The sequence below is a fragment of the Choristoneura fumiferana genome, chromosome 18 (assembly GCF_025370935.1).
Source record: "Choristoneura fumiferana chromosome 18, NRCan_CFum_1, whole genome shotgun sequence".
Lineage (NCBI taxonomy): Eukaryota > Metazoa > Arthropoda > Insecta > Lepidoptera > Tortricidae > Choristoneura > Choristoneura fumiferana.
In genome coordinates, this window is record NC_133489.1 from 21,414,909 (window position 1) to 21,441,184 (window position 26,276).

The 26,276-nt window shown below is 38.0% G+C and overlaps 1 protein-coding gene across 1 annotated transcript in view; it reads left to right on the plus strand.

The window, feature by feature from the left end:
• LOC141437618 (kinesin-like protein Klp10A) overlaps nt 1–26,276 on the plus strand; it is a 59,072-nt gene that overhangs the window by 7,528 nt on the left and 25,268 nt on the right. The window contains exons 2-5 of the mRNA XM_074101068.1: nt 15,516–15,706; nt 17,539–17,646; nt 18,317–18,352; nt 24,564–24,600. Of these exons, the coding sequence (XP_073957169.1) occupies nt 15,516–15,706; nt 17,539–17,646; nt 18,317–18,352; nt 24,564–24,600 (372 nt within the window). The remainder of the gene's footprint in view (nt 1–15,515; nt 15,707–17,538; nt 17,647–18,316; nt 18,353–24,563; nt 24,601–26,276) is intronic.

Below are 26,276 nucleotides of genomic sequence, written 5' to 3' on the forward strand. Positions count from 1 at the left end.
ATAATGCAAGGCTGGAACTCCAAACTTCACCCAAAGTTATCTGTCTTGAACTGTTCTTGAAGTGGCTTCAATAATATCATAGTTGGATTTGACCACAGGTCTATAAGAGTCGCGTTCACTTCCTGCTCGCAGCTTTGGCGTGGTTTCCACCCACTTGCTGGCCAAGGTTGCGTCATCGATCCGAGGGCCCCTTGATTGCTGATGGCTACTTGCCGTAGATAGGTTTGGGATTGCCGTTTTGGGCGCTCATTTTGCCGCATATTACCGTTCAGGACCATCTTTAGACAAGTTAATTGATAAAATTAGCATGTTCTTTTCAGCTTGTATAATGTATAGTCTCAGAAGCGAATTGGAATTAAGTAAATTCAACTTTTCAAGCTTAGCTTGAAGATGTTAAATTTAAAGTTGAATTTTAATGTATGAGGCATGATGATTCTAAATAAAGACCGGCTATAAATTCCCATCGGCTTGTTCGTTTGTTTCCCCAACAAAACAAGCCGTCGGTTGAAGCTTTTCAATACGAAGGCCGCGTGGCAGCGTTGAGTCACCGCGGCTTCCCTGCCGGCGCTGTGACGTCACGAGCCGGTGACCGACATACAAGCGATTTCGACTATCAGAATAACCGTACACGCTAGGCGATACGAAGTAGCTGAGCTGACAAAGTTGATGGGCTCGCGAGTAATGTTGATTTAGCGGTTTGAAACCGCGAAAATTATGGCTTTTATCTAAATAATGTTTAGCTAAACTTTAATTTTTATAATAGGTTTAAGTTATTCTTCCGTGTTTAAACTTGTCAGTAATCGGGATTTAAGAGACACGAAGTGAAGTACCATGTGTCAGCCCCATTGTATGGGCTGTGACGTGGTCGTAGGGAGACGTTTTATTAATTTTGCTTATTGCATTAATTACTTTAATATTAATGCAAAATTGTAATAGCTGTCAATTAAAAATACTAGCAGATCCGCTATTGTCCATACTATAGTTTCAGATGTCAAAATAACAGCGATGCCAAGTCGGCGGCAAAATTCCTCGATGTAGCTCCTTTGACTCCCACTCTAGTTTAGAGAAAGATCAACCGTTATTTACCTTCAATTTAATATAGCGTAGGGCGGGTTCACAGTTATACAACATTTGAAAACATTAGATTGTGCTAATGTTGTCAGTAAGTGTCACCCGACAAGCACTAGTAGAACTGGTTTGTCTGGCAACCTTCGCGACATGGCGACCACGTGGGCGATAACCTGAGGCCAAACATTGCCCAGATTTACTAGTCTCTCTCACGCACTCTAAAATTATAGTTTTGGCAGTCTTAATTGCTTATTTATTCTATACCCAAATCAGCATAGAAAGATGGCCGACTTTAAAAAGGAACTGTCAGCAGGCTGAATAATGTATTGTCCTGAACCTTCGGTTTTACAAGAATTAACTTCTCACTTTCGATTTCGCGTGTGATGTCATTGCCCAGCTAAGTGGGAGGCACAATCATAAGCCCACTAACTATTGCATTGATTAGTAAGCTATCAATATTCTTGTACATGCTAAACGCTAATCTAGTTTCCATCTTGCACACGTAGGTATATATGCATTGGTTTCGTCATTGACATAACTTCGTATTTAATACCTCTGGCTCAAGTTTATATCCCTTTATGGAGTTGCGAATGTTACGATGAATATTAATGTAATTTGCAGTTGAAGTTATTGAATATTCCTTGAATATTAGCTCGTAATGCTTTTGATAATTTCGGTGCGCCAGTTATAGGTATTAGGATGATTAATAATTCAGAATTCAGTAGACCAATTCTAAAGCTACTAAAATACCCATCTGTGTTACGCGGTCGATTCATAAAAAATGCTTACGTAAATGTTATTTGGAACACACTGTCCCTTTGACCCTAAAAGTATAACCAAAGGCATTGATATTGATTGCGTTTTATAACCGATGAATACACCCAATTCGGGTCAATCACAATACCACCCCTACAATTCAGGTTAATTTATATCGAGTTCTTTGTCTTCAAAATGGAAAATTAGACTTCAATACTCCAGTGTTTGTTCCGGTTTCTTTTTTGTTTTTATCTATGTCAAAACGACGTTGTATCATGTTTCTTATACAACAATAGATGTAATTGTTAAAATTTCAGGTTAGCTGTTGAAAATAAGCACACTGAAAGTAATGGCTTGATGGTATCAATTTCATAGGTCTTTTTAAGCCTGCAACGTCTCCTTTTGAATAGTTCGAACTGTTTGCGGAGGAGCCTCGAAGATGACAATATCAATTTCAAAGTAACTTGTGGCTGGTTTTGGCTCAAAACTTTCGAGGCTCACTTGAAACCAAAAAACCGACAAAATATGGCTCTCTCTCTCTCTCTCTCTCTCTCTCTCTGTTTCTAATTGTAATTGGGGCTTTTTGATATAATTCGAACCATTTGGAGTTTTGAAGCAAGATCAGATTACAAAAATGTGATAACTGAATAAAATAAACAAAATTTAAGTAATGACCTCATTTCACCCCTGCAGTGTCCCGTGGCAGTTATAAAGCAGGTCTACACTTTAAGCAAATTGACAGTTTGAAATGTTGCTGTCCTGCTTAAATAGCAAAGAGTGACAAAGATAGACTTTAATCACATGACTAAATCAGTTCATTTATTGTAAAGTCCGAAATGTTTAAATAAACAATGTATGTGTAAATAAATGTTTCTCTCTCTCTCTCAATATCATCCCAGCCTATATACGTCCCACTGCTGGGCACAGGAATAATCTCAGAAACAAGAGGCTTGGGTTCATTTAGGACCCTAAGCCGTGCTTGAACTATTGTCAAATTGTAATGCACACACATTATGTTATTGCTTCGGCAATGGAACGTGGCTGTCTCACTGTGACGATGTATTTCCTTCACGCAAAGCGTGGTAAAATTCAAATGTAATTCCGCATATGAATTCTCCAAAAATAAAATAAAAACTATAGGTTATTTTTTTGGTGCATCCCAATTGGGAATATGCATGAAACAAAATTTTTAACGTCAAACAACTAGTGCTACCACGGTCGATTGATATTTAGAAAAATGAAAGGGCTTTCAATGGCCGTCGTCGGTGTTATGTAACGTCATAGATCATGTCGGGTCTCTGTCTAATTGAAAATTTAAAATATCCATATCTTCGTATTTTTTAAGACTAGCTTTTACCCTCGCGACCACGTCTGCGAAGAATTCGTATATCGCGCGCACTCGAGAACAGTTTTTTTTTTCGGATAAAAGGTCCTATTTTTTATTATGTTTCTCTTAATTAAAAAAATGCCCTATTGTAACGTAGAATGTATTGTGGGTATTCTATTAGCGCCATAGCTAATAAAAAAAAAACTAATTTAAATCTTTGTCTTGTCTTACGGCACGAAGAGCCTTCAAGCCCACGCTTGCAGTTAACTATTTGGCTACTCCAAGTTCACATCACCACATCATTACAGATTTACCATGATTAAAGACACTTGTATTTACTTTAAAAGTCTACTTGCAACGTGTTTGTGTGTTTTCTTAGCGCTATGGCAACGAATGTTCGGTAAGACTACATACCTATTAATATCTGTTGCTAAGGAATATAATTCCTTGAGGCGATTTCTACTTCAAAGACTAAAAGTTTTATTAATATCTAAGACTCAAAGCGATCCTTTCTTTTGATATTTCTTGCTTGTTTACTTCTCTTTCCGTTAAACTCACGGATATTGCCGTCTATGTAATTATCTCTAAAATGTTCGCTTTGTCTGCTAAACAAACTTAATTATCTTTTTGTCATACTTTCAATTCCATTGTTCTGTAAATATATTCTCTACACAAAATCATCTTAAACTGCAGTTACAAGTAATCCTTTTAGCTACGTACTTGCAGTTCATCGACACAATCGTTATCCTCAATTGGCTGAAGCCGTTTGCGCGACCAATTATCGAATTGTTCAACTTTGTCGTTCTATTTAGCGTCGTTGAATCACTTCTCATTCTCATCCAGTTAGGATTTTATTACTGGTTTTCCCTGCCGCCACTGCAACTTAATATTTGCTTCGTCTGCCGCTAAATATGGTGTCCAATGTTAACCAGTGTTTGCAAAGTTTGAGTTAGGTAACCTTCACTGGTTTTGGAAATTTTATACACTTTCCATTTTCAGTAAACAACAATTAACTGTCGTAAATTGTCTGCCGATTCCAATCATTCAACTTGTCTGATACATTTATCAGTTTATACCAAACCCCTCCTACGTGCGTAGCCAGCTGGCGTTAAAGATTTTCTATAGCGTCCAAGGTTATTAATAATCTAGTTTATATTATAATTAGTGAAATGTTACAAGCACCTGTTGTATGTTTAGAGTGTTCTTAATTTTTGAAGTTTATTTATTCCGCTTCATTTTGTTTGCCATAATATTTATGTTCTTTTTCACACACGGTTAACATCAAATCTCTATCACAGTCTTTGGCATATTGTGCAGATCCTTTATCTCTGCTAGTGTGGTGATTGTCGCAATAAACCAAAATGTTACTTATTATCACGTGTCATTCACAGCTCTTTTAGCTCGTCAGGGAACTCAAGTTGTCATTGTGATGTGAACCCGTTTAATTTTATTAGAGTCATTACGACATAGTTGCTAAAATTGTGTCTCTTAAACTAAAAAGAATCCACCATGTTATCCATGTAGAGTTAACACAATGTATCATCAGTGTTAGCTCTACCTAGTACTCAGCCTCTCGCCATGTCATCTATGGAGGGTTTTGCAACTTTGCACGACTTGAACCGTGGGTGTATAGTGGGCGCTCGCGTGGTTCCGTCAACTGATGTCATCCGCTCTCCGGCCTCCGACTGGACTGGCGATGGCGCTAGATAAAGAAAAATAAATAAGGCTGTTGACTTTCTTCTTTGTAACGTGGATTGAAATATGCCCAGGCACTTTGCAACTAGTTAGCTGTGTTGTGATGTGAGCTTTATTTGAAAAGTCTACTCATGAATGGGTAAAAAAACAGATCCTTGTCGTGGTAATGTTTTTGCGTATTTTTTTGCTTGTGCAATAATTATATCCCTAAAGTTTGCTACTTCTCTGCAGTGTTTATCAATTTTTGTAGTAAATAAATTCTGTAAACCCTGCATGTGAATTTTTTGTAAAATTATTATAATTTTACGATACATATTGCATTGTAAACAATTTAATTCTTTAAAAGAAGAATAGAAAAAATCCTATAGAAATCGTAATGAACAATGAATTACGATTCATGATAGGAATTTGGTTGGTATCGTGAAGCTAATCAATTGAATGCATTCATCGATTCCAACATTACCAACAGGTCGAGTGTAAACTCTTATCTCACATCGGCATCTACACTATAAAGAGATTCAGGAAAAGTTCATAAGTCTATAGTTTCGACAAATAAATTTTAGTTTATTTAGAGAAAAATGGAGTGAAATTTTGTTGGAGTTACTCATCTTAAAAAAAAACCTTTTTTTTGTATTTAGTTTCACCTGTCCCGTTGTCTGTCTGTCTGTAATCAATGGGTGACAATGCAAGTACAGTCAACAAAAAGTACAGTCAGCAAGAAAAGCTTGTATTAAAAATGAAAATTTTATGGTTAGGTTATTGTAACAATAGTTTTAACTCGGGGGACATAAAAAAAAACAAATACCGAAATTGTCTTTGGCTCATCGAGAACGAAAGCGTGTAGGGTGGCAATCTGGGAATGTCAAAGCCTAAATATTTACTTTTATAATTAAACCACTAAAAGCTAGTTACTGGTATACTGATGACAGTAAAGAAATATTGATTTGAAAGAGAATTTCAATATTAGTATAATGTATTATATTGGCTCATAATAATTCATTTATTAATTTAGACGCGCACAGGTGTGATTCAGTTATCCTTAATATCTGATTGTAAGTTTGCAAAAATAACCAGCAATGTTATCTTATGTTGATTCGAGATAGCATAAATACGCTATCTCGTCTTTAGCGCTCAAAATGGACGGTGACCTGGATACCCGATGTCGCGAAGTTCGATTAGGCTTTCGATTAAAATTAAATCGTGACCAAATAAGGCTGAACAGTGACAGGTCCGATCAATCGTTAAAACTGCTAGAGTTTTGAAAACATTCATACTTATTCAACGAAAATTCAGTTTCACAGACTGTTTGAGAAAACTGTCGAGTTGAAGGATACTTACTTACGAACTAATAAAAGTCTAGAAAATAAAAACTCATTGGTCTGTTAAACTCTTAGGCATTTATGGTTCCATACCTCGAAAGGAAAAAACGGCACCCAAAGGATCATTTTGTTGTCCATCTGTCAAGACCCTTTTTTCAGGTACGCGTGGAGGTATCAAGCTGAAATTCATATCAAGTACTCAGTTCTGCTTGCTTACCCTTGGAACAGTGAAACAATCAAACTTCTAAGTCAACGAAATCAAAAGAAACAGTCATTAATAAAAGTGTTTTCATACCAATTGCCGTAAACAAAATCCTATAGGGTACATCCGGTCCTAGAAACTCTTATAGCACAAGTAGCACAACCGTAGAAAAGTCAAAATCTTATTTTTTATGTTTATCTATATGTCAGTAACCGTCTAAAATGGCCCCAATCTGCGTGCTTTTTGTATAGGAGAGGGGTTCTGCTATAACACTGCATTTTATCATTGCGCGAATCCGACTCGCACTTGGCCGGTTCTATTTTTATTTACATCCTTACCCCCGATATCTAGAAAAGAGTAGAAAGTTGCAATTTACAACCTTAAAATCTTTAAATAATGCATCAGTTAGAATAATAGAATGGGTGTATCTGTTTTTGGGGAATTTGCATCTGAATCGATGCAAGACTGTCAAAAAGTGCTGGAGGTCACTCTTGAGTCGATTTTGTACCTTTGTCGAATCTAGATCATCAAAATCAGTTTTATTACAAAAAATTCGCCCAGGTTTCAACAATACCTCGTAGTTGTACCTACGACTAGTCTCCCATAACACATACCACGCGCCACCAATCACTGCGCCGCACTGCGCGGGCGCCGCTCGTCTAGCCGGTTGCAACCGGATCGCTGAATCATTGCGCCGATTGCATTCGCATTAAATATTTTGAAATTAACTCATTCGAATACCTGTTCGATGAGGGTAGATTTTGCTGATGCTAGTCATCTTGGCCTCATACAATAGAGCGATTGGTGAAACGGGCAGAGCTTAACGCAGGAGATCACACACACAGTCGATCATCGATCCGATGGACAGATTTTCAAAAAAGAACGAAAAAGAACAGAACAGAAGCAGAACGCGCTCGCCAAGCTGCCAATTGAGACCGGAAGAGAAGGATCACGAAGGCAGTTGCGTAGTGATAGGCGAGCTCTCATGACCACGACCAGGCGACCACTGTGTAAAGAGAGTCCGAATTAAGAGAAACTTATTGTCTTGCACCCTGACGACAATTGACAAACACCTCGTTAAGCTGCTAAATAAGCACAATGTTGATGATTTGCTTCCCTGATAAAAATATGAGACGAAGCAAGGTGCTATGAATAAGGTTGCATGAAATGCGTTCTTTTTGTGGCGATCTTTTTCGAGAACTAACTGAGACAGATTGAATGAAAACTATATCAATGGAATAACAAGCGGCCGTATAAGGCTAGTAGCCTCGAACCATCAAATGTCAATATCGCTCATTACATGACATAATACTACATTAATTCATTCAGGTTCAATGCATTTTGATTGGACAATTATCCTTGACCATATAAGATAATTTCGGGCATTGAGACCGTTTTAATTTGTTTATTCTGACTTTTATGTCACTCCATACATTGAAATTGTATTTTAAATCGTTCAGGCATTACGATAAATTACAGTAGTAATGAGATGTTTTGTGACATGAACTACAGTGTCTTGGCAATTTTATGTTGATGATTTATTCACTGAGTGCAGCGCATTATCGATGCGAAAATAGTCTCTGTATCGAAAACGATTCAAACTTGAAATAGTTTCAAAATTTATGAGCTTCACGTTATCTCAAACATGTAACGTATTGGCTGTAATTGTTTTCATTTATGTAGTAATAGCTTACGCTCTCGGTTTCGCTCCCTTAGAATAAAATATCCAGTGAGAATTTTGAAAAATCCCTTCATAGTAAAGTGTGCACCTCTATCGTATTCAAGACTTATGATTGCTACATTTCAAGACTTCTTCATAGTGGTTTAAGCGGAGCTTTGACTGCCATAATCAAAAATCAAATTTTTATGATCATGAACTATCAACAGTTATATCCAAAGCAATTATCCCTATCGATTTCCCTAGTAATAGCAACCGTTATTATTCGCGTTAGGCGACAATATAACTAACACTAGTAGTGCATATATTTGTCGTAACGATTTTTTATTACGAAGCCACTTCTCGTGTAAGTGGTCCGAAAATGACGCAGAACTCATACAAAACTTAACTGAAGATGCAGAAACCTGCCGACCGGAAAAATATTCTCAAAATAATAATCGCAAAACGCTCAGCATTTGTTTTTTATGTAGGCCACGGTCGCAAGTTTGCGAAATCACTGCAAGCAGCCGACTCATTACTGTCCGCGCCTACTTTTACTTTACACTCTCCTAGCGAGCCTTGCGACAGAAGCCGACGATTCCAAACATTTATCTTTATTAGTAGCCTTTACCTGCTGCTTCGCTCTTATCGAAAATACAAACTGAGACATGGATGTACAGAAAAACCAGAAAAAGAGACCAGCGCTGGGAATCGAACCCAGGTCCTCAACATTCCGTGCTGCGTGCTATAACCCCTACACCACCGCTGGACGGGAGTCTAGACACAAATTTCTCCTATGCACACATATCTCAGGTTGCTTTTTTCTACTACGCTACTTAAGCAGCAGCACTAGCGACATCTATGTTTCGCTCTCATCGAGAGACGTAGCACTTTCGGAACTAACCGCTCACCCAGACACTCTCCCAACCAACCAACCAGTTGATTAAAATTCTGTCAAATTTCATTTCCCTGGACTTAGCAGTTAAGATTTTAGGATTTCTCCCTAAAAGTAGCTTATGTGTTTTTCCGGCGATCCATTTCAAGCAGATCCATCCAGCCGTTTCCAGAAAGAGCAACAAGCACACAAACTTTCGCATTTAATGCTATTCTGAAGAGTTACTTATGGTTTTCAGACTTTCGAAGATGCAGTTTTGAAAGGCAATATTATATTAAATATACAACATAGTAACTATGTTTGTTGCCGATTAATGTATTCAACCTTTATTCAACAGTAAAGAGCCATATGAAAGCTTTTACTTTCAATACTTGAAGTAAATAATTAATTATAAATATGTTTGGATTTTAAAAACATATATTGGGTATAATCAAACATTAAATTCGCTTCAAATGTCAGAAGTAAAAGTGTGTATTTTTGTTTGTTCATGCTGGCCAGTGAATCAACCTTACTACTAACGATTTTTTCCTATTCATGATAGGCTTTCGTTTGACAACACGCACGCTTGCTATCAAACGAAGATGTGGTCTAAGATTTAACACGCTCCTAATCACCAGACCCTTCAACCCACAAAATGAATGTCCAACTGTCTAACACTTCTTTCTCTTGATTGATAGCTTCGCGTTCAAAGAAACGCGCAGTTTTTCAAATACATTTCTGGGCCCTTAATAGATTTCCGTGTCCCTTAGAAATAACTCGTTAAAACATATTAAGGCTACTCTTTGTATGGAAAACCTCGTTTTGACCTTAGCGCTATTTCACGAGTTTGACCCATAGGGTTGTTCGCTTTATTCCACGGTGACACTTGTGAACTCTGTACCCTTTGACCACAATTGCTTCCAACTGTGATCATATCTAAGTAGAAAGCTTGTGGGTACAATCTCAATCTGTAGAAACAGCTTTGTTTTCATTTAATGATTCTTAGATTGATTCAAATAGTCGTCATTGAGGTTAGCATCTTTCATGAAATCCTGACACGCATCCGGAGGACTTAAATGATAATTCTGAACTGATTGCAGAGAGAGAAATATGAATCAAGGAAATAGTTTTCTAGGTATAAGACTGGAAAATATTACAATGTTAAGTTGTAAATATATCGTAAATCCTCACCGTTAACTCAAGTCATAGTTAAGTTGATTAACTGCAACTATGCCGGTGATTGCTCAGTCTTTCCCTTGTTGTTGCGAACTTGACCGTGGGAAATGAGTTTCGATGTAGTTTTCTTTTCCTTTATGCGTCGACTAATCACTGGGTGTTATTGTTCTTGTTGTTTCATAATAACATCATCCACGTACCTATTATTTTCGACGAGTACAGCAAGTTTTAGTGTTAGAATTAACATGTGGTGCGTTACTCTCATCGTGAATTGGGTCGTCTCTTGAAATAGATTACACATTTAGACCTACATCTTGTTTTGTCATTGTCATTGCTCGAATATAAAGAGCATTGTAAAACCTAAGGTTTCTTGGGTTCGTAACTAGTTACACTTACGCGTAATTTAAATAATTGCATTGCAAATTATACCTTCTATCTAGGTGAGTTGAGAGAGTTTGTGCCTTTTACAGTATATAAACGTGACTGGTAGTACTACACTGCTTGAGAGAAAGAGAACCCGTAACGCATAGCTGTGGAATCACGAGGAAACGCAGCCAAATTATAATTAGCTCACAGCGATGCGTTAACAGGTCAATGACACGCACAGCACGCGACCAAATGAAACTGTAACGTGCTCTAGCGCCAATATAGTTCGATCTCCGGATATTGGCAGCAACCAAGCTATGAAAGGTCTTGCTTGACTGGTGGTTTATTGGCACCTCGCCATTTATCGGTATTAGTATTAGTTGTCTCTGATAGATACTTACTGCTTGAAAAATCCGGATAAGTTTCGTAATCACACGCACATGTTTTCTCTTACATTAGGGAACTCCGTTTTTTGGTTTCATCTCTGAATTTAACGTGGGATAGAAAGTAATCATGGTATGTTTATTTCTCTGTCATAAACCACCCGTGAGCTAGATTAAATGTTGTTTGTCGATGGCCCGAAACCAGAACGAACTCGCTACGTAATATTACATTAATGGCGTATCTGTTTTTATTGAAGGATAATACGAAAAAACAGTAACCTACACATCAAAAGGCCCAAAAAGTTTCATAGCAAGTTTATTTTCAGGGCCAATATTGATTATTGCTTTAATTTGAAAGTGCTTATCTGTTCTGGCTCTGGCCGTCGTGCTAGTTTCGTTTCTAGTGTAAGTAGTTGAACACCATCTTCTATACTTACCTATAATGAGTTACGATAAATAATGACTGACGAACTACGCACGGAAGAAACCACTGGAGTGAGACTTGGAATTTGGCAGAAATATTCCTTGACGGTCTTGACTCTTGAAGGTACGCTTCAAGGGATTGTTTTATGAGGGGGTACTAGACTAGTTAGCGTGTATAATTTGACCTTCCATTGATGGGACTGAAGCTGTGAGTTTACAAATATGAGACCCCGTCATATTTATTTTTTTCCAAATTTGAACTGCACTTGTCTCTACTATCTTTCGAGTAGGTACTGTGTGTATAGCTTTTGTACCGTTTATTTCCCTCGTTCCCTTTTCTGGCTTGTATCGGCCGGTTCGATACACTTTCGTTGGTTCGGTCGAGGAGTGTAACCATGGCGACTGCTCGATATCTGCAAAACGGTTTCGTGTGGCGACGTGTTTCAGGCTTCAAATTTAACACATACTTTGATGCTATCGTATTAAGGTAAAAATTCTGCATTCAAAGGAGATTAGGGATCCGTTTGCATCGCGTCGGTGATAAGTACTGCAAAACCGTATAATTTTGAAAACTACTGACATTAAAACTTATACCTTATGGAAAATGCTAGTTACGCGGTATTGCTAACACCATCATTATCACTGATACATATATTATGGAGTGACTTGTACTTCGAAATAAAGAATTATTATTATTATTATTGCAGTATTAGTGATGCTGTATCACCGACGAATTCGGCTCTGCAACGCATTCATTTGTTTTTGTGAAAATTGTTTCAACGCTGCTCCGAAATATATATGTCTCGCACACAAGCTATAGCAATGGCAGTTTTATAGGTACCTCATAGATGTATCCTTATATTTAGGTATTTTTATTTTTTGTTCGGGACACTAAAGTACACAGATAACATTGTTACATTAAGAACAAAAGTACTTACATCATTCAATTACTTACCCTTATTCTATCCTTCTATGTTAAATCTTGACCAATCCTTATCCTGATGTACAGTACATACATGACTGATCTTTTCTGATATGGCGACAGCCTATTTAAAAAAAATGACCCCTACAGAAACATAAAAACTGTGATTTTCAGACTCTATGACACCACCGCTATAAATATTCAACAAATCCCAACCCTTATCTCCATAATGAAGCTCCAGCCATGAATAATGAAAAATCCCAACAATGGCTCTGAAAAACTGCTTCCCAGAGGGACGTGTTCCTAATTATAACTGACGAGGGCAAGGTCACCGACCTTCCCCACTCGTGCTCGTCTTGTTAGCACACGTCTAACCTCTCCCTAGACACAGAGGCTTCACGGGACTCGTTTCAGGAAATATCTCCATTGTTTTAACGATTGTCAATGCTATTATTGAGCGAGCGTGTGGATTTGAGAAAATAGTCCCTGGTCTGTCTCTGATAGTGATAATCTAACCAGAATTTATTAGCGTACTTTTATTCTTGATTTTAATACGCATTATTATCAAATATGACACGACACGACTAACTGCGTAGGCTTTTACGAAGTGATAAAAAATATCTGCGGGTAGCTAAATATTCTTTTTTTATATTACCTCTCTGAGATGAATTTCTAAATCCCGGCAATAAAAAGAAAATATGAAATTGCCGTGATTCACTGAAAGAGTGAGCATTTGAAAGGAATGTCTATACCTATCTTGGAACAATAATGTGAACCTTTCATATTCATACAGTGGCGGCCTAACAGAGAAAAGTCAATTAAACTCGGTCACATTGGCCGTATTAAAAATTCCAAGCATGACAGTACTGAGTAATTAATGCAAGAAACTTTTGCAATAATTGTGTTCGCGATCTCTTTTGGTTGTAGGTAGAGGTTGTCTAGTCTCATTGGGATTTAAGTGAACTAGGTTGCAAAATGGAACACTATTTATTACGCTACTAGCTGTTACCCGCGACTCCGTCCGCGTAATATTCGTTTATCGCTATCCCGCGGGTAGGTACTATGCAATTTCCCGGGATAAAAACTATCCTATGTCCTTCCCCGGGACTCAAACTATCTTTACACCGAATTTCCTCTAAATCGGTTCAGCGGTTTAGACGAGATTGAGTAACAAACATCTAAACCTCCAAACATCTTCACAAACTTTCACATTTATAATATTGGTAGGATATTAGTAGGATTGTATTGGGAAATCTTAGCCACCAGTTCGCCAATCTCCTTATTATAAACTGGTTAGGACCATTAACTACTACAATACAATAATCTTTATTGAACACCATGATATAGTAAGCCGTAGGTACAGAAAACAGAGGTACATAGAGAAAATTACATACATACTACTACCAACATGTGAATTTATGTGAAAAAAATTACATTATTTATATGTTAAAATGGAAGCGAAGCGAATCTAGAGCAATAGTCGGCGAAAAGAACAACGTATAAATCATTACCATTAGCCACACAAGCAGAACAGGCAATGCTTGCGTATGTACGCAGCTCTATTGTGATAAGGCCGTACGCCTCACCGATCACTTTATCCCGTCAACAATACGTGAGAAAGCACCGTGTCATCGCGATCGTTCTCGCTTTCACGACCGCCAAATATTATATTGTACGCATATATTTTGGTAGCCTTCGGCAACCGCCATAAATCAGTTTCAGTACTGGTCAAGAGGTTTGGAGAACGCTCTTACGCAAGGAATACATTTTCCCGCGGGATAAATTTGCATTTGATGCGTAAGTGCCAGCTAATGTATCATGAAATGGAGGTAATAAAATTCGTCAAGTTTATATTCGGCTTGAATGATATTTTATTGCTCATATTCCTTAATGCAATATAATAGAGTAGTAATATAGTCGGAATGGTCCTACGAACCCAATCATCAACGTAAAGTTCAGGCTACGTAGGTAAACCACTGTTGGAATTTGGCATAACAATCAAGGATGAATAAAATTGAGATGTTCTGAATTTAGTCAGTAGTGGAAACGGGACTCTTGTGTCCCTGAATTTTAATGACTGAAAAGACATTCATTAGACACGGGTGTGGATAAGTGGAAGAACCCTAATATAATGCCTTTGGAATTACAATATAGATGCGACCGTAGTAAAAAGTTCCAACAATTAGACAGTCTGGCTTCGTTTAATGTTAACACTTTCCCCTCGTCCCGGCAGGAACTCCGACCTTGCTATCTAAACACATAACGGCATGCTTAATGCGTCTAGCCTCTCATACCAGACGCCTTTTCCCCCGTTTACACGGAATACCGCTTCATAGAAGCATGAACGGTATCTCTCATCTATTCGCCTTTGTTTTCGTCCGACTACAAGCTATTTAATCTCTTGTCCCCTTTAGAATTCGTTTGAATAGGCTGTCACAAAAGCTCCGCTTTAGCGCTAAATGCAGTGATATCCATGGAAAACATTGAAAACTGCACATGACCGAAAAAACACTGAATTAAAATTTCGCTTGGCTAACTTACGAGAGACTGTGTCATTAAGGTTGTTGACAACTTTTTGTTGATGGCATTTAGGACTAAGCTCGTAAGTCTATTGTGTTTAGGTTGATGTGTGTTATGTCGTTGTTTAAAATAGAAGTCAATATTTTTTTCTAAAACTTGAAAATAATTCTGGTTGGTTTAGATGTGGTGACTCGACTCGGGCCGTATAGAGCGCATTGAAGTTCGAAACAACTGTGCAAATGCGGTTTAGAAACAGTAGGGTTACTACGAAACTCGAAGTTCGTGTCGTGCGGTCCCTCTGACACTTATACTATTTAATACGAGAGCGAGAGGGACAGTACGATACGAACTTCGAGTTTCGAGTTTCGTAGTAGCCCTGCTGTTTCAACTGGGACGCTGGTCCATTAAAAATACTCTACTTTTGTTTTATTTCTTCGCTAGGCTAGAGTAACATCCACTTATAGATTTTCATTTCAGATCATTAGCTAGCTATTAACTATTGATTTGAATGTAGGAAGTGTCCGTGTCCCAATTTTTTTTTGTCAGTTTTGTGATTTTTGTCATACAGTTTTTATTAGTCGTTACCAAATTGACACAAAAATATTACAGAAACTTGGGGACATTTTTTTCTTTGTCAAAATCGTAATTTCTGAGTAAGAAGAACCCAAATTTCCCAACTCTGAAAAAAAAGTAGCGTCATATGAAGAGAATGCCCAAATACAAGGACAGTCAAAAAAACAAGTTGCATTAGAACGAAATTTTGGACAAGAAATGTAGTGTTATTATTTGATCTGTTGATTTTAAACCTTGTCTATTCTCAATTCCAGGCCGGATTCACTCTGCGATCGTGTCCGGGGTCAACCTGGAGACCCGGTCGGTCACAGTGGAATGGTACGAGCGCGGCGAGACGAAAGGCAAGGAGGTGGAAATAGACGCCATCCTCGCTCTCAACCCTGAGCTCACCGGCACCAGGCAGAATAACACGCATCTCCAGTCCATGGCTAACAAAATCACAAGGGTAAGTTGAAAAGGACCACTCGATTTGCTGTGATGATCATTTGGACCCCGTGTACGTTGACGACATGGTATGGATGTTAGATAAAAATTCAATGATAAATGGACACAATGAATAGTGCATTCGGAGGTTTGCTAGTTGCAATGCTTATTGCAAAGGAAATAAATCCTTAACTTTAAGGGTTTAAAATGTAACCCACAGTTTTACTATTATCTATTGCATTTATGAACACGTAGCAGGGAAGCCGGAAGCGTCACCCTGATGCATAAAATTGAGGCAGGTCTTTGTACCACTCAAGCGTATCGTTCAGTCAATGAACAGCTTGCTTTCTTGCCCCTACTAAAACAAATGGCTTTCTAAGATTTGTATACTAACGCTTGCAAAAGTACTACTTGGTGTGATTTCATCATCAACTAATCATATAATTAAATATGTACTCGTCGTTCTATTCTTAGACGAAGTTACGTCAACTTATATTTTGTAAGAAATTAATTCTGATGAATAAACATTTGTAAGCTCAGGCGTTGCAAATATGCATAGGCGACCTTGTGTGCAAGTAGTTTCAGATTATAGATAGTTTAATCTTTTAGTAATCAAAGCTAGTAGAGTAGATAGAAGGGTTGCCACTTAATCATCAAGTACAAGTAGTATGTATAGCGATATTAGAAAAGTTGAAAAGTCATTTCGCTTTATAGAATAAATAGCAGCGGTAACAAAGAACGCAGGTGGCAACTCCTCATGCTATCGCCACACTTTTGGCCTAATCGATTGCAACTAACATTAGCGAATGAACCATGAAGCTACCATATATATCGATTAGCTGGCCGCTTCGATGCGTACCAAGCCGCGATCACTCGCATTGTTTGCCCACAAGCACGTTGCTAATCGACGCACAGTCCAACGCCTCAAGCCGGGATGGCACAATGTGTGCTGTGCCTCTGATACCCAAGTAGTCCTTTGAAAGCCGCCAATAACATTACAACAAATTAAAGTGACATTCAATGGAGACAATCTAGTGCTGAAATTTATATAAAAAGTCAAGAAAATGTAGCGATGTTTCCATACATCATCAGCTGGCAGGTGATCATTTATAAGATGCGACAGCTGTTTATTTCTCTAGTTTTGTTGCGATTGGTTCATTATTGTGTGTGAGATTTTCTTATTCCACAATCAAGGCATACAGTTGGCGCATCTAATAGCGTAGACAGTTTCAAACTACCACCGTTACTAAGGTAACTAACGCGCGCACGCCTAAATCACAAATCACAACAGGTAGAGCAATGTAGATTTTATTTCGTTTTTTAAAGAAAATGTGTCAAACATAGTAATACTCGTAGCAAGCACGCTATTTGTTATGTAACGGTGCTATGAAATTGTTCATGTGATGGCTGTTTTGATAAATAGTACACCGAAGAACACTTAAGTAGCGGCTATCGTTGTTTACCGACACAATAGGCACGTGCTGGCCGGCTTCGATCAGATGATTGATGCTCACCGGCCCGGCGACCTTCCGACTTGTACGGCTGTCTGACGCACGCCGGTGGCTCGCATCGATTTTCCACGTCGCCCTATTAGCACAACAGTTTCACTTTCCACTCCGACTGGACATTAGGGACGCTCGTGTTCCACGATTCGATACGATGACGATGTCGGAAGACACCCCGGATAAACCTGTAAGTTTTACTCTGATTGGAGTTCGATCGTGAGAAAGTGGTGCAAAAAGTGTCGCGAATTACGCTCGGCCGATAGCGAGAGCGTTTGCACTTTCGCTGCCACAGCGGCGGTCCGCTAATCGATCGACCTCCAACCCCTACTGACTGCACCTGATTGTGAAGGACCCTTCGGGCTCGTCGTCGGACGACGGAGGCTTCCTGCACGAGGCCGCGGAGGGCGAGGGCGCCGGCGACTCCGGCCACACTCTGCCCGTGCGCAACTCCCGATCGGTAACCAACCAAACCAACATTGCACCACGGACTCCAAAGCGGACGCACGACACACCGTATTTTGGTCGGGACCGTTGTTTAAAGATATGCGGAGGATACCATTGTTTCACCTGTGTACCAGTGTACCTAATCTGTGGTTGTGTATTGACGTTACCCGACACCTCTTACTTTTGGTGAATACAGCTTCTGTTTCAGGATAAGCGAACAGAGCGACTGATTTAAATTCTAAAGCACGTATCTAATTTACGAAAAATCGGTTTAGAACATACGTCTTTTTGCTGCATCGAAATAAGGTATAAAGCTCAACCAGACAACCATGCTTCGACTGACTTTGACTTTGAGCGATTTAACTATTTCGTACAAACCTACAGGAATACTCCGCATATCTTCGCTTTGGTGAATGTTGGTCCTCCTCACAATTTTCATTTACGTTGCTCCACGATCTATGATTTGCACTCGAACGGCTTATTACGTTTCCTGGTCGATTGTGTTTTTGTCACGCTCGCACTACCCTCGACAGTAGAATTGGTTTTGCCAGATTGCTGTGGTGACAAAAACTCGATCCCATCGTTTTATCTTAGTACTGTTGTGAATATACGCAATTATTAAATTACTTTTTCACTGTATTTCAAAATTTCAAACGTTTACAATTGCACTTAATTATATGCAGGTACCTAGCTCCGCTTCATACAAATCGCCTAAGACGGTAAATTTTAAACTTGATTTAAAAATGCCTGCTAAAACATTGTGACCGTCCTGTTCCAATATTACTAATTTATACCGTTTTCAGGCCCTGCGTCTCGAGTCGGGCCTCTAAACGGTACCTAATGGTGAGGTATTGTTGGGTCATTTCTGACTAGTACCTCTCCAACAATACATAATCCTTAGGCAGGCAGCCCCATATTTCAATATAATTGTCCATTGGCGCGGCCGTTTTCGCATTTTGTAAAATAGTCGTTTTTGTAACAAGTACCGTATTCGCTCGCAACGACCTCTCCTCTCCCCCAACTGCCACTTATCGGAAATTGGCGAAAATGGCCGCGACACTAATATGGCGCTGCCTATCTAAGGTTTATGCACACTATACGATATTATCTAACAAGGTGGAAAGTGTACGTAATATTGACGTGCAGGTAAAAATCTATGCATGCAAAATAATTACTTGCTCTTCGTTTATGACCCGTTTCACGGGCTGGGCATACTCTGTCTATATACTCTTTACTTGCCCATTGTAAGTCGCACAGGTCACGGTTGCAAGTAAGGGAACACGATATAGTTAGGTGTTGAAGGAAATGGGTGGTAAGGTGGTAGTGGTAGCTCTAGCGTTGGAAAATCATTAACCAAGAAAACTGTGGTAGCGCACGTCATGGAGGTTTAGATACAACTTTTACGTACTAAAATGCATCTAATGCAATAATAGGACATATTTCAGGTTTCCTGAAATGTCCAAATTCTGGAAAATCCATTCCTTATTCAATAGAATTCTAAGTAAACCCGATTCCGACACGATTTGAATACCTACTGGGTCCGTTTGAAAACGAAAGGTGTGAAATGAATAATTTACTTATTCGAAAAAATGTAATAAGGGAGGACGTATTGTGTAATAGATGTATTAGAATATGAGCACCAGAATTACAGTAATACGTGTCTTATTAATTTTGTATTCGATACTTTGTTTCATTAATTTCACAGGGTATTAAGTTAAAAACTTACATGTCTCCAGGAACAACAGAAATGATTCCAGTGAGTGCAAAGCATCAGATGATACTTTCCGATGTAGCTCTATCGGCGTGAAAAGCAAATCAAATTCAACTGACTGTAGTTGCTATAGTATTTTCGCAGTATCGTCCAATGCGATGCAAGGATGAACTACGAAATGGAGTCAGTCATTCAGGAATGAGTTCATTCATTTCACCGGATTGTTTACACTTTTTTATCCTGTTCATTGTCTTCTATCATGTATATCTGGATTGTTCTAAGATTAACAGATGGCAACAATAGACCATTTACCTGTTTAATTTAATATAATAACCATAATAACTTGTCATTAATAATCATACGTTGAAAATAAAAACAGTGAATAAGACAAAGAATGTCAGTATTCAGTACACAGTCAGGCGAAATGATTTGGCTTTGAATGAGTAATATTTTATATTTCGCACGTTTGCGACAAAACTGTGACATCTGGTAAAATCGCAATTTTGGAGATAGCACAATTTGGTCGCAAAGAAGCGATTTATAAACAGCTAGTTCGTATTTCGAGGCAGACCCGCGAAATTGGTAACATCATAGGGATATAACGTCTTAGTTTCGTGATTTTCACTCATAGTCAAAATACCACGCACAGGACTTACTCTACTCGGGACTACGGCCACTGTAATGTTGCCGAAACGTCGAGGTAAATATTGCTCGTGTTGTGTTAGCGTGATAAGTCCTGTGCGTGGTATTTTGATCATAGGGATACCTTTAAAATACCTTTAAACGCGCTATTCTTGTACAGATGTTCAAATCATTCCAGTATACTTCGGCAAATAACTAGGCGAGTTTAACTGAACATCTCTGTAAAAGTCCGTTTGATAAATTTAACATTTGTTTCGCGTTTGTGATTTTCTTAATAACTAAATAAGTCAATGACCCGCCACTCCGTAAGCAGCAAGACAAACGTCAAATGGACCTCGCGGTTCTAACGCCATCTAGCGACGTATCGCCTATCAAGAAACCCTCATTGTACTAACAAATAGGAAAATTAAAAAACTCGTCGATAAATAATATATCATAGTCAAAATAATAAAATAAGTTGTTTTTTTGTAACCAGTTTAAATATTTTTAAGTGAACTGTTTACGAGTACGTTACTACGCAAGTTGAGTTCGAAAACTTGGTGAATCGCAAATTTAGCACTTCCTTGGAATAAAGGCTCTTGATACATATTTAAGAACATTGAATAAGGAAGATTTTTGTCATTCCATTATACAAACGGACACGCAGAAACGGAGAAACGGAATGACATGCATGAGAATGTCGTGCAGGCAAAAATGGCGGGAAAGAGAAGCCTTGTAAAACAATGGGAAGTAAACTATTTGAAAAAAAGAAAAGAAAGAAAGAAAAATGGTTTATTAACGGCTCCCGAAAAACAGCACAACAAGACAGATTTGTCAAGATCGTGTACTCATATTTCCTGATTACCTACAGTAAAAGTCGTAGTTATTCTAGTGTGGATCCAAAACAGAATAAATTACAAGCAAATAGTATTAGCGATTTTGTATTGTTATTCCTTAATATTTTTTGCCCGTGCTTTATTGTGCAATTGGGCCCTGATATGTTTCAATCAGAATTATCTGATGTAGCCTGCACTTGTCCTGTTTTATTATATTTGGCAAGGTATCAAATGGTTCTCGATTTATATCCGAGGCTACCAGGAAACGCTGTGCTTTTCTGTCTGTACAATTGAGTTAAAATCAAAATTCCAATTGATAATTCCGCTTTGCATAAATGAAATTGCTTTTGTTATTATAATTATCCTTGAGTTACTTAATGTTTTAGTTCACGTGAATTACTGCATGAGGAATAACGTAATTTTTATTTATAGCCTTGATTTCAATTGAGAGCTGAAATTCTTGAGTTTTGTTTTTTACGAAACATAAGATAACTATAGTATAAATAATTTGAAAGAAAGAAAGAAAATAATTTATTTATAACAGCAGTGACTCATTACACAGGTTAGAAAAAATAATAATAAGAAGTGTTGCCGCTTTAGAAATAAAATATGAAATAAATATATAAATTTGGTTTTATTCTAATCGATTTAGGGCCTGTTTCCCCACTCATTGATTAATTTTATCTGACGGATAAAAATGTCTATTCGAACAAAACAAACAGACACGGCATCACATCTGTCTGATAAATTTAATCAATGGATGGTGAAACAGCAGGGCTACTACGAAACTCGAAGTTCGTGTCGTGCGGTCCCTCTGACACTTATTATATACCATTTAATACGAGAGCGAGAGGGACCGCACGTGTTGCTGGCGGAACACAAAACTACTCACTCTACTCTGTGTTTACTCGCGTATTCAGCAAATAAACTATTATTTCATTTCATTTCACTCAAACTTGCAAAATTGTCGTACTCTAGCGATAACTTTATTTAAATAAAGCTGCATTCAAACGTATCTGACGTGTGTTGTCGTGAGGCATCAGTACAGTTGCGTTTATATTTCTCTGGTACAACGTGTTCTGAAAGCTTGTATTCATTAAATGAATGATTGGAACCGATACTGTTTTGATGCGTCACGACTCAACACAAATACAAACTCGGCTTAAGTTTCTAGCAAGCCACTCGCATTTTCGTGGAAACCTTCAAATTGATTCTGCGGCCTATTTCTGTATAAAATTTCTCCCTTCGTGCCTTCGGGCTGAGGCTTATTAGGTTTCCTGCTGCGAAGTAAATTGTTCCAAATGGGATGGCAATTCTCTAGACAATTACGAGGACGAGTCTGGAAGTGTCTTTGTGTAATTGCTTGTAATGGGGTGTGCTAGGAGATTTTGAGGCCTGCTTTACTAGCTTGCGACTTTTTTTAAAAGCTATCAGATTAAGAAAAACCCATTATGTATTGTTGTGTAGAAACTTTGAATCCCGATGGCTGTAAGCTGACCTCTTTCAAAACCGGATAGACTTTTAATGTGCTCTAATTGTAAATGAAAAATAAAGGTTTTATTTTGCAACTTCTCTTGCCTTCATTAATGATGCGCTGATATTAGTTTTGGATTTCGATCTATTTATTATTCACTTCAGGCTATAGTTTGATTCAGACATAGTTAACAAGCGTAAAATTAAAACTCGTTACACAATTAAGATATGCATTGTAAAGTAGAAATTAACCCTAATAACGCATCTGTTCTGAAATTAGCGTGGTCGATGTTAATTTGGTTGAGCGGATTGCCAACTGGGTCGCTACGTTAATTGTTGATTATAATTTAATTCGGAACGGGACAGTTATTGACATACGAAGATTCCATTCCAGTGTGGAGGGTAGAGGTTAAGGAGAACAATCTCGTATAGTCAGGGAATAGTGCAAATCCGCGTAACTAGCATCGAATAATTACAGGTACATATATGCGAAGAAAAATGATTATGCTAGAAGAGATTATGCTATTTGCTATATACTACGTATGCACTATCCCCGTCAATATGGGGGATTTAATAATATTTTCAGGCGTCTATGCGAAAGTAGGTATCCGTTGAATTTATCTATTATATTTCTTTATTTATCCAGCGTTTGTCCACGACTTATCTGCCATGAATTCATTTGTTGCTATTCCGCGGGAACTATGCAATTATCCGGGATAAAAACTGTCCTCCGTCCTTCCCAGGGTCTCAAAATATCTTCATGGATGTATATCGGTTTAGCTGTTTAAGCGTGAAGAGGTAACAGACAGACAGCCAAACAGACAGAGTTAATTTCGCATCTATAATGTTATAATGTTACCTATAAACTTCCGCGATTTTTACTCGTAACTAATATAATATCTCGGGACTACTATTCCTAAAATTACCTTAACGTTTCGACGAAATTGCAGCGGTTTGACCAAATTGGTAAAGTGGAATTTATAATATTATTACGGATAATTAGAATGATATTTGTTTTTTTTTCAAACATTTTTCGACGGTCACTTTAGCATACACAGAGCTCACACAGAGATTGTTCTCCTAAACCTTCACTCTCCAACCTCTCCAATGTTTGTTCTTGGGTCTTGGGTGTTTAAGTTAAGTATGTATCTAACTATATGATTATATTTATCCGCTGCTTAGTACCCATAACACAAGCTTTGCTAAGCTTACTTTGGGACTAGGTCAATTGGTGTGAATTGTCCCGTGATATTATTTTTATTTATTTCAGAGTTGAGCATGAGAGTCTTAAAATACATCCACAGTGTATACTAGAAACTCAACCGAGACACGTTATTTAGATCGGGGTATTGAATCTGTTTTTCAAATATCTGGTGCCGTATAATTTGTGTGGTCCTGGTGTTTTAACTCTACGATGAAAAAGGTTGTGGTTTAGTTTAAAAAAAATGTAAATTTCTGAACGATTGATATTGACAGTATATTGTCAATCAAATGACCTAGCACATCACTTGCACTGAAAATATTTTCCATTCCTTTTAAAATAGCTAGCACATCGTCGACCAGCAGTGCTATTAACCACCGGTACTAACCTTCCAGTATTTTAACAGGGTTATAAGGTTGTAAACATGCACGCGATTCGGAAGATGCAGTTGCAATCGTGCCTTTGTTCTCTGAATACGTAGTTCCAGTTGGTTTTCAGTTACCAGTATACCGTAACTCGTTATGTTTCGAGTTACATAATATTTAGTACAAAATAGCTTATTACAGCCGCATGCCCGCATACATACGCGTGAGTCGTTGTGAAGTTTTTCGAAAGCTGAATTCCGCAATCGGCGCTCATGAGGGGCACTCTGTTGGTACTCCTCGTTTTTCAAAGCCGATAGCAGTCCCGTTAGCTTATTCCGATGATACCCAGCTTCTTTGTTAACTGCTTCAAAAACGTTAGTATCTAGAAGCGTGTGAATGTAGTTGTCGACGTTCGAAATGCGAGGAGAATCTGTGGCTAATTTCAGACTCGTTATTATGCGATTCAGTTTGAAGCTTGCCAAGATTGAGTTACTCTCTCTGTGTTTTTAGAAAGCATCTGTTGATATTTTTTTCGGTGTATAATTTTATTTGTAAATACCTCCTAGTCTATTTGTTATTCAAATCTTATTAGTAGTGGTCTAGTGGTAAATGCCGTTTTTATTCAGTTTTACGTTCGCCGCTTTCCTTGTGTGAATACAAGTTTTTTTCTTAGCTAGGTATTAATTATAGTGATTGGCAGCTAATATGTTTTTTCTGTTTTAGGACATGACGCGACAATCAATCCCTGTGGCCACCAAAGGTAAGTTTTTGAACAAAGTTTATCTTAAAATCTTAGTACCTTATATATACTTAAAGTTAATGTACTGCACGGAAATTTCTGTATATCTACATAATAATATACTTATTAGTTAAAAGTTAGATACTGTAGAAACTGTCCAATCTTATACATAAAATTTCCGCAAAGTTATTTATAGCAATTGCAAGAAATCTGTTCTGTCCATGAATCATACTGACAGTCCTATGCCGTGGTTTATGAGCTTAATATAGCACAAAGACAGTGTCCTAATGGGGGGCTGTGTAACGCATCGCAATCTGACGTGAAACTTAACTCTTTATTGTCCCTAAAATACGACGCTACAGATCTAGTTCGGACAGGTTCGTATTTATCCTCCTTTAAGTAAACTTCATTAAGCTAGTTCATTGAGAAAGAAAGATAAATACGAAGTTTTCCGACAGCAAACAATGGCAAAATTCATTGTATTTTTATTTTGTTTCGTTATGTCAAATATTAAGTTGAATTTCAATGCGACTTTGAATCATAATTCCTGTAACTTGCGTCTGTGTCGTTTAAATGTCAGTTTTGCTGCAAGTGTGACATCATTTTTAACAAAAAATTGGCCAAGAGCGTGTCGGACACGCCCAAAATAGGGTTCCGTAGCTATTACGAAAAAATTAAGATTTTTTTTTTAAGTACCTGTTTAGTTTTTTGAGCGAAGGGACGCCCGTTTTTAATGAAAATTTACACTTTAAAGTTGAATATTTTGCAAACACATCACTGAATCGAAAAATTGTTTTAGCAACCCCCGCCCTGGTTTTAAAAGACCTATCCAACGATACCCCACACTACAAGGTTGGATGAGAAAAAAAAAAAACCCCCACTTTACGTCTATGGGAGGTACACTAAAAAAATTTTTATTTTGAATTTTTGATTGTACCATTTTGTCGGAATAGTTGACATATATATTCGTGCAAAATTACAGCTTTCTAGCATTGATAGTCCCTGAGCAAAGCCGCGGACGGACAGACAGACAGACAGACATGGCGAAATTATAAGGGTTCCGTTTTTGCCATTTTGGCTACGGAACCCTAAAAAGGAGTTTCATTTATGCTGTAATAATCGCGATCAATTCTGTAATCTTTCAGTAATTATATGTCTTTTGTGTTCTATAATACGAATATAGTTTATAGTATGTTACGACAAAAGCAGCAGCAGTCTCATGACAAAGTGACATAGCGCTCAAACTGTGCTCTATTGTATTCTTATACACTATCGGTTGATTATTGTAGTACAGCTTGACAATAATACTCGATGGGATTATTCTCGATACTTGGTGTTTTCTGTGGCATTATACCCTATGGCCTGCATTGAGTAGGCAGCAGGGTAGGCAGAGCTAGTGCTGGGGGCGCACTGCTCCGGCGAAACTACCAACTGCCTACCCTAGAATCGACCTAATACATGCCTATGAACACCACCTCTTAACTCCAATATTAGTCTTCGGGGAAAACGGCACCCAAATCAGAGGCCTTATTGTCTACACACTTGGAATCACAATCGTTTTTACCATTTCTTTCTATCACACGCCATAAGACGAGGGTAGAAAGAGATGCTGAATGCAATCGCGAACGTCAGCGCGTTAGACAATTACGGCCTCAGGTCATCTCAAACTTTGATGTAACCGATTTTATGTAAATTGC